At 40.7% G+C, this 9,782-nt stretch overlaps 1 protein-coding gene across 1 annotated transcript; it reads right to left on the reverse strand.

Moving 5' to 3' along the window:
- Positions 1 to 2,669: 2,669 nt before the first annotated feature.
- On the reverse strand, positions 2,670 to 4,065 carry LOC122890056 (dnaJ homolog subfamily A member 1). The gene has a single exon (XM_044225751.1). It carries the CDS (start codon positions 3,935 to 3,937, stop codon positions 2,744 to 2,746), a length of 1,194 nt encoding a protein of 397 aa, XP_044081686.1. The 5' UTR covers positions 3,938 to 4,065; the 3' UTR covers positions 2,670 to 2,743.
- Between the last annotated feature and the right edge of the window lie 5,717 nt (positions 4,066 to 9,782).

A 9,782-nucleotide genomic window follows, 5' to 3' on the forward strand; every position in this document is an offset into this window, starting at 1 on the left:
TTTTCCCATCCCGTATGCCTACAGAGACACAGGGTGAGCAGCAACACTATTGTGGGGAGAGGAACACCATCGTGGGGATGACTTCCTCACATTTATAGGGATGGAGTGAGCACTATATTAAACTTGTTTCCCCCTTGAAATGCAAAAAATTAGAACTCAGAGAAACTCTCGTTTTAAATTAAAACTCACTCAAATTCCTGAGTATAGGTATGGCTCTGAGAAAAATGATCTTCAACTTTGGGTTGTGTTGCAGGAAACTTTCTAGGTATTTTTACTCCTGGAGACTAGTGATTTCTTAAAAGGTTGCATTGATTTTCAATTTAATTTAGAACTATTTGGGGTCAGGACACCTGGGTGGCTCAGTGGGTTAAGTGTCTACCTTCGGCTTAGGTCATGATCCCAGAGTCCTGGGATCGAGTCCCACATTGGGCTCCTGACTCAGTGGGGAGATGGCTTCTCCCTCTGTCTGCTGCTCCTCCTGCTTATACTCTCTCTCTCCCTTGCTCTTGGTCTTTGACAATAAATAAATAAATAATCTTAAAAATAAAAAAAAGAAAAAACTACTTTTGCTTTTTTGTTTTTGTTTGTTTTTGTTTTATTCCCCCTAAAATATCATATTACTTCAGGAGGCTTCTCTGGACACACGGCACAAGCTTGAAAAAGAAAAAAAAAATCTCTTTCTACTCTATCCATATTCTCAGGGACTTTTCTCCTTATTCCTAGTCCAACTAGCAACTGAACAAATACAATACTTTTAAAAATAAGAATGCAGGGGCAGGGGAACCTGGGTGGCTCAGTGGGTTAAGCATCTGCCTTTGGCTCAGGTCATGATGCCAGGGTCCTAGGGTCAAGCCCTGCTTCAGGCTCCCTGGTGTGAAGGGAATCAGGAGTATCTATATCAGCACAAGTATAGAATGCCTAGAAAGCTCAAAGTTAAAAAATCCAAGAACAAACACTTGTAAATATTTATAAATTAGTCTTTGTAATATTTAGTGTTGATGGTTAACTTTCTATCAGCTTGGTTAGCCCATGGTACCCAGATTTTTTGTCAAACACTCGTCTAAATCTCTTTCATCAGTTCTATTAGTCTGGAGAACCATGACTAGCACAAGTGGGATATAATTCTTAAAAAAATCACATGTTTATAAAAAAAATCATATGCTTATATTCTTGGAGAACTCTTCACTCCCTAATAGTCAAACCACTTAAATTTAAACACCTCAGTCCTTCCAGAAAGTAATTTACCTTTTTACTACAAAATAGTGACTTGAGATGATAACTTCTCAACTTCAGGTCCACCCTGAGACACAGAATGTAACAAGAAAATAAACAGACTGCACCCCCGTCCAAACTTCAAAAGATAAATGTATATGTCTCAAAATTGGTGAAAATTCTTCTAAATTTAATGCAAATTGACCAATCTGAATAAATATACCTATATCATACTGTTCGTTTTGGTTTTTTTCTGAGAATTCATTGCAGCACTTGGAAACCAGTAGAATGCATATTGGCAGATTTTTTCTAACACGCCTTACCCTGGAGGAAGCATAATGAGTTACGGTAAAGGGAATTATTTATTCTTGAAATATGTCTGTCACTAGAGAGCCAGAGTCCTCTTAAGCTGGGACCTGTCAGGCTATGAGCGCAGACAATTGGGAAGCCAACGAATCAGCCAATCAACCCTGGAAGAATTTTAATTCTACTAGAATCAGCAGGAGCAATAATGGGAAGAAGACCAAGCCCAAGGACTTCCCTGAGAGCAGCTTCGACTGAGAGAGAAAGCGGAGTGCAGGGAAACAAATATAAAGCAAATAAAAATACCATATGAAAGCAAAAGATCATCCAGGGATTTCCCGTTCTCTTAATCCCAGTATGCTTACTTTATACTAACTTGGTCCACTGGTGGCACATCCATTAAAGAAATATTTACTGAGCAGAAGCAGTCCTGGATGCCTTGACGTAGAGTGGGTACACTCTGCGCGTTAGTCTGCAATGATGCTAAGTGCTGGGAAGGAGGAATGCGCAGGGCTATGACAGCAGACACATAGGAACTGACCTAGTCAGAGGTCAGCCAAAATTTCTCTGAAGTTATGATGAAAAATGTACTGAGGGACGAAGGACAACTGAGGTTTTTATCTAAGTGAATAAGGAGGAAAAACTGCTCCAAGAGAAGGATGCAACGTTTACAAATGCCTAGGAGAATAGGGCCCCAAGAGAGACTTAAACAAACTATTGTGTCGACGTTCAGGAAGGATGGAGAGGTAGGAGGGATGGCCGCAGTGGTGGTCAGGGCTATACCATGCTGGGCCTGATGGGTCTGTTAAATATTTTGGGTTTATTGCCAAGAGTGGTTCAAAGACAGGGTGCCTGGGTGGCTCAATAGGTTAAGTGGCTGCCTTCGGCTCAGGTCATGATCCCAGGGTCCTGGGATCGAGCCCTGCATCGGGCTCCTGGCTCAGCAGGGAGTCTGCTTCTCCCTCTCCCTCTGCCTGCTGCTCTGCCTACTTGTACTCTCTGTCAAATAAATAAATAATATCTTTAAAAAAAAAAAAGAGTGGTTCAAAGACATCTAAACTTTTTTTTTTGAGCTTTTATATTTGAGTTTATTCTTCATTTAACTTTTAAAACACTACTATAGTTGAATATTAAAACAAAAACAATAGCAAGTAGAGAGCTATGATTATAGTCCTTCACTCATTCACTACTGCACATAAAATGCCAGCAGTGTTATTCACTGGCCCCATTAAGAGGTCTGACACTGAACACCACCCCTGGGATGATGTTCATCATCCTCATATGCTTCCCCATTGTAATGGCGCCGTCTTTCCTGATTTGGATCAAAGTCCACCAGTTCTACCTGGTCCATTTCATCAGTCTCTTCTACTTCCTTCCTCTCAGGCAGGAGTTTTTCCAGCAAAGAGAGTTTATCAGGAGACAGAAAGCCATTCTCAGGAAAATTTACCTTAAATTCGATGATGAGGCGACCCTTCTCATATGGCCTACGATAAATTGGCATGCCTTCATTTAGCACACACTTGATATCTCCATGCTTGACAATTTGACCTGGATGAGAGGTGATGACAATGGTTCGGTTGTCAAGAGTAGATATTGGCTTTTGAAAACCGCACAGTGCTTCAACCAGCTGTATGTCCATACACATGAAAAGGTCTTCTCCTCGCCGAGTAAAAACAGCATGGTCCTTCTGATCTAAAACAATGATAATATCTCCTGGTTCCAGTCCTGGTTCTTGGTCTCCCTCACCATGGAATGTTATCTTCTGGCCATCTTTCATGCCTTTGTCAATATGAACTTCTAGAATCTTCTTCTCTCGAACTATCTTCCTTCCATTGCAGCTTTTACATCTATCTTTAGGACTGATCCGTTCCCCATGGCCCTGGCACTCCATGCACACAGACTGAATTTGCTGAACCATTCCAGGTCCTATCTGATGAATTCTTATTTGCATTCCAGTACCTCGGCAATTGGGACAACACTCAACTGCTCCTTTCTTACCACCTCGGCCTTCACATTTATCACAAATCACATTCTTTTGCAGAGCTAGTTTTCTTGTTGCACCATTATATAAATCTTCTAAGGTTACTGAGAGCTGATGCACAACATTTTTACCTCTCCTTTCTCTCTGCATTCTTCCTCCTCCTCCAAAAAACATATCAAAGATGTCCATGGGGGAGCCAAAACCACCACCAGCTCCACCTTCTTTAATTGCCTGTTCACCTCCTTTGTCATATAATTCCCTTTTCTTTGCATCAGAGAGTACTTCATAAGCTTGAGAAATCTGTTTAAACTTTTCTCCTTCATTTGGATTCTTATCAGGGTGGTACTTCAAAGCCAGTTTCCTGTAGGCCTTTTTCAGTTCTTCTTGGGTGGCATTGGGTTTGACCCCCAAAACATCATAGTAAGTGGTTTCTTTCACCATTTTCTACAGCCGGTGAGAGGGCCGAGGCCGATGTGGGGGAGCGGGAAGGAGCGCGTTGCTGGGCGCAGCTCGGGTAGCCGCCGCTCCTCCGCGTCTCACCGAGCGTTCTGGAAAGTTCCGCCCGGCGCGCCGCAGCCGTCGTCTTTTGTAGCCGAGTCCCGACCTAAACTTTTTTTTATTTAAGAGAGAGAGACAGAGAGACAGAGATGGAAGTGGGACAGAACAGAGAGAGAATCTCAAGCCGACTCCACACTGAGCACCGAGTCCAAAGCAGGGCTCAATCTCATGACCCTGAGAACACGACCTGTGTCAAAATCAAGAGTCCAGTGCTTAACTGACAGAGCCACCCAGGCATCCCCATCCAGACGTTTTAAGTGAGTGATTAAAAATACCAGATTTGAGTTGTACACAGGTAATTTGGGCAGCATCGTGGAAAATGACTTGTAAGAGAGCAATAAGAATGCTGGGAAACCAGGTGGGCGGCTATTTCAGGAGATCACGTCAGAGTTGCCACTGCCTTGGACAGAGGCAGGGGTGGGGATGGATGAGCATGGTGGGATGTGAGATTTCTAGAAGGTTCAGTTCATGAGGCATCATGGATATGAGTCAGAGCATGGGGTGATTAAAGGGGAAGGAGAGGAAGGAGCCAAGTATTCTGGTTTGACTGGTTCATGGATGATGTCACCTCTTATTGACATAAGCCAGTGAGAGGGCAGTGGAGAACATGGGTTCAATTAGTGTATGTTGAACCTTAGATACAGCAAAGAGAAGATATAAATTAAGCAGGGGATATAGTGGTCTATAGCGCTGACAAAAATCTGGGGCTTGAGACACACATTCCAGAGACATTTATACCAGGAAGCAATAGGTTTGGGTAATATTTCTCAAGATAAGCGTATAGAGTGAGAAGAGGAATGACCTGGTCTGAACATTGAGAAAACACAATAGTAAGAAAACTCACACCATAAACAATGACGGAGTGACATGAAAATGGAAGGCAGACAAGGAGCATACTAGGTAATAGAAACCAAGATCAAACTTCCAAAAAAGAAGAGAGATCAATGTTGCAAAAAGCTGGAGGAAGTACAAGTACAAGTAATTTTCAAAAGACCATTGTATTTCATAACCGTCACAAATGGTCTTTGCCAGACCTGTTTGAGGGGAAACAGCAGAGATAGGATTCAAAGTCATAAGGGGTTGAAGAAGTGGATAGAAAGTGTGTGCACAACCCTGTTACGAAATTTGTCTGTAGAAGATGACAGATTAAAGACTATGCCTGTGGAAGGGCACTGGATACACATTTTGGAAGAAATCTGAACAGTCAAACACTAAAACCCACAGTTGAGTAGAGCCAAATATTATTATTATTATTAAATGGAATGTCTCAAATATAAAAATTAATATAAGTTACATAAACTAATACATTTTATTAAGTAGGCTGCATGCACAGTGTGGTGCCCAACACAGGGCTTGAAATCATGATCCTGAGATCAAGACCTGAGCTGAGATCGCGTCAGACACTTAACCAACATGGGTATAGCTCAGGGGTAGAGCACTTGACTGCCAACACTTAACCACCTGAGCCACCCAGGTGTCCTGATACTGATTCATTTTTTATTAAGATTATTCATATGAACGAAGACTGTTTGATAATGTAGAGGTAACGAACCTCAGCTCTGTAAGCTGGTATACTGCAGCACCTGCACTCATCAGGCAGCACACTTTCTTTCTGAAATATGTACTCTGTTAATTTAAATTTTAAATTCAATATTGTCTATGCACATTTGTGTGTACTTATATACGTAGAGAAAGTGCCAGAGAGGGAAAAAGCCAACTATTGTAAATATAAATCTTGATTACTTTTTACAGTGTGAATGCCACTATGAAACGGTGTACAAGAATGGAGGTAAAAACCAGGAATCACCCTGAATGCCACCCTAGTTACTATACGACATCCCAAGGGTAAGTATATGCACACCCAAGGTCCATCACCTCCCTGACTTCTAAAGCCATGTATTCTTGTTGTTATGAATACCACATGCTGTATATTGTTTAGTTTCTAGCATCCTTCATCCGATGTTATGGTTCTGACACCCATTTATTTGACTCATGTCACTGTAATTTGTTTACTCTCATTGCTATATAATACCCCATTATATGAACATGCCACTTTTGATGGACATTTGGATCGTGTACATATTTCAACATTTTATACAGTGCTGCTATGAACACTGGGGTATATATTTCTGTTAAATAGATGCACATATTTCAAGCAGTGAAATTTCTGGGACACAGAGTGTGTGATAATCACTTTTCACAGACAACAACTATTATCGCAAAAATATACACTAGATCCGGTAGTATACACATAAGATTTGTGACTGGCCCACGTCCTCATTGGCACTAACTGTGGTCAGTCTTCTCTCTCTGGCTATGACGATGGGCAGGTATCAACCTCCCTATTTGGGGCTGTCATCATTTCAGAGTCAGGAAATAAACATCAACAACACAGACCTTGGGAAATGATAAAAAAGGGAAATGCAGGATTTGGGAAGCATTCACGAGCACTCTCAAAAAACTGAGACTATTATATACCTTATCCAACAATATATGAGAAATGAAATGAGAAGACAACAGACTGGGATAATAAGGTAACTGGCTGACAGCAGAAAATGAAAAAGAGCCAAAAAAAAAAAAAAAAGGAGCAAATAGAGAAAAGGCAATGCCCTGGATAATTAAAATTGCACTGGAATCAGGAAGTCACACTCAAGTTAGTAAAAGATGGCAAAGTTTAGAAGTTCTTCGAAATTTTATCTAAAAATGACAAAGAGCTGGAATACATATGAAGATGATGTTATATCAGGAATGAAAAAACGAAGAGCTTCAACGTTCAGGTAAGTTACTGGTTTCCCGGAAGTAACGGCTGTAACCTATTTCTGAATATGTAGTTGGGATGTTGGTAGCCTTGTGTGTAACCAATGACATCATTAATATGAGGCATCAAGTAATTAAGTCCATCTCCCCACTGAGCAGAAATATAAAACACAGATAGCTTCCTACATCCAGGTGATGGCATCAGCCTTCATCCAAGGGCTTCCTGCCGGTTTCTCCCGGCAGCACATAACCAGAGAGGGCACTTTTTGACCACTGCAAATCTAGGAGGAGTCTCTCCTAACATTCCAGAACCACAGAGGACTATGAGCAGGAGATCTTGGAGGAGAGCCCTGGGTACTGAAGTTCATGCACTGGGAATATGCCTCATGTCTCCAGCCAACCTGACCCCGTGAGTAAACTCCGGATCAGTCTAGACAGTGTTAGTCTCTGAGCAGGAAGAGCTTCTGTAGAAAACAAAGTGGCTTTGACACTCATCTGCCATCACGGGTCTCAAGTGCAGGTCAGCATGGACCACAAGCTAGAAGTTAAGTCACCCTCCCTGTGGAATCAGGTAAGGCTGACTTCCAGAATGAAGATGGCCACTGGCCGAAAAGCTCACAGCTGTTCCTCCCAGTACGAACCTTCAGATTATCCAGGTTGGCAAAAGGAAAAACTCAAATTGTCTTTTTCTTTTAAAGTTTATTTCCTTGCTGGAACTAAATATTTAGAGTAACCTACATGGCCTTCTTGACTACACTATACTCTATAATACGACTAAAAGAACAACTGTCACCAGACTATTGAAAAAAGAGAAAAGCCTCAGGCTCTTAACACTCAAAAACTAGTCATATTGAAACAGTCACTCTGGGGAATCAGTAGAACATTATTTTAATGTTGTTGTTTTTTTTCTTAATGATAATTAAAAGAATATATCTTCAAAAATAGCTTGAACTTGCTGTCATAAAAAAACGATCAAACTGCCAAGAGAAGCTTTTTAGAATTGAAAAATATTATTGCATTGCTACTATATTAAAAAAATAAAAACCAGTGAAAATCTTGATATTATAAGGACTAAGGCTAGAAAATGACATAGTGAACTACAAGAGAGGCTTGAAGAATATACCTTACAGTCAGAAAGTAGAGACAAAGATGGGAAGGCACACGGACTGCGAGATCTGGAGGCAGGGGGGGAATGATCAGAGGTTATGGGAAGATGTAAGCATAAGGGTATTTGGGGATTCTGATTGAGGATATATGGGAGTTCTTTACGCTATTTTACAACATTTTTCAGTGACTGAATATTTCAAATAAAACATTAAGCAAATGAGCAAGGGATGAAAGAATCTGACAACAAATTGAGTTCATGGCATTTCTAGATTTATCTGGTTGTGAACTATGAGTTCAGAAGTGTGTGTGTGTGTGTGTGTGTGTTAAGTGTTGGCACCTAGAAAAGGCAATTTAATTAGGATTATATATGGAACATAGGGAAATATTATGAGTTGCATCTTTCAATGTTTTATGAGTATATTTTTGACAGTTTAATAAAATATTCTATATTGCATACATTTAAAATCCTCTCTAAAATTTAAATCACTATAAACAGTTGTGAGAGGGAATGGCAGGCTCCACTTTAATTTATTTGGGTATGATTGGATGAAATATGATGTAGTTAGGATGAAAATTAGTGCAAATAGCATGTACAGAGGGATTTTTAATAAAATCATAGAGACTATATTTGATATTAACATGTAAATTTTGTATGGCGTGATGATTCCCTACTTAATTCATAAAGAGAGCTGATTAAAGGGTAAAACCGCATGCCTCCGCCACTTGATAATGCATTAACCTCGCATCCTCAAACACACATTTATCTCAGACTTCATCAAATAATACTGTCAATTCTCAGTTTCAAAGTCTTGCTCCCTGGAGAAAGACTGCCCATTAGAGAAAGATGAAAATGCCTTGAAGCAAAACAGCTCATGGACGCAAGGGCAGCATTAGAGATTACAACGTGATTCATGTATTTTTTTTCTAAATCAAGAATAAAAGTGCATTTGCATGCTAGAATTTTAGAAGCCTATTCAAATATGCCACCTGATTCAAACCCCTCAGGAACGTGCTTTAAGTGTTCAATAAAATCCTGGGGTTTGCGCAGAAGGTACAGTTGTCCCAGTATTACTGCTGAGGCCGCAGAGAGACTGAGGAGGAAAGTAGCTTTCTCAAATGAACAGAGCTAAAGGACTGGCAGGTCCACATCTCAAAGGAGGAGACACATGGCAGGTAGGTAATCCCAAAATCTTTAGGGATTTACTTATTTATTTCAGAGAGGAGGGGGGAAGTGTATGGGGAGGAGGGGCAGAAGGAGAGTCTGTGAGAACCCAAAGCAGATGCCGTGCTGAGTGAGGACCCCTATTCGGGGCTAGACCCCATGACCTTGAGATCATGACCCGAGCCTGATGCCCAACCAGCTGTACCACCCAGGCACCCCGAGGTAATCTCAAGATCCTTAAAATATTTAATGTAAGCGGTGCCTGCATGGCACAGTTGGTTCAGTGCCCGAATCTTGATTTCCACTCAGGTCAAGATCTCAAGGTTGTGAAATCTAGCCACGCATTGGGCTCGGTGCTCAGCAGAACGTTTGCTTCACATTTTCCCTCCCTCTCCCTCCTGCTCACAATCTCTTTCTCTCTCAAAAATTTTTAAATATTTAATGTAAACTATGCATCAGTTAGATAAAATGGCTAGACACATATAAATATGGTGTGAATTGACACATATATATGGATACAGATACGAGTTTGGACAAAAATATAAATCAATGGCAAATTACTTATATAGAGAATCAATCTCCTTAGGTGTATTCATGTGTATGCAAAAATTCCTCCTGGTAGAATGGTAGAACACAATTTGAAAGTCCAGTGAATTTTAAAAATATAGGCCAAATTGTGAAATACGGCCGGGTGAAAGGAAA

The sequence above is a fragment of the Neovison vison genome, chromosome 11, assembly GCF_020171115.1.
Source record: "Neovison vison isolate M4711 chromosome 11, ASM_NN_V1, whole genome shotgun sequence".
NCBI classification, from domain to species: Eukaryota; Metazoa; Chordata; class Mammalia; order Carnivora; family Mustelidae; genus Neogale; species Neogale vison.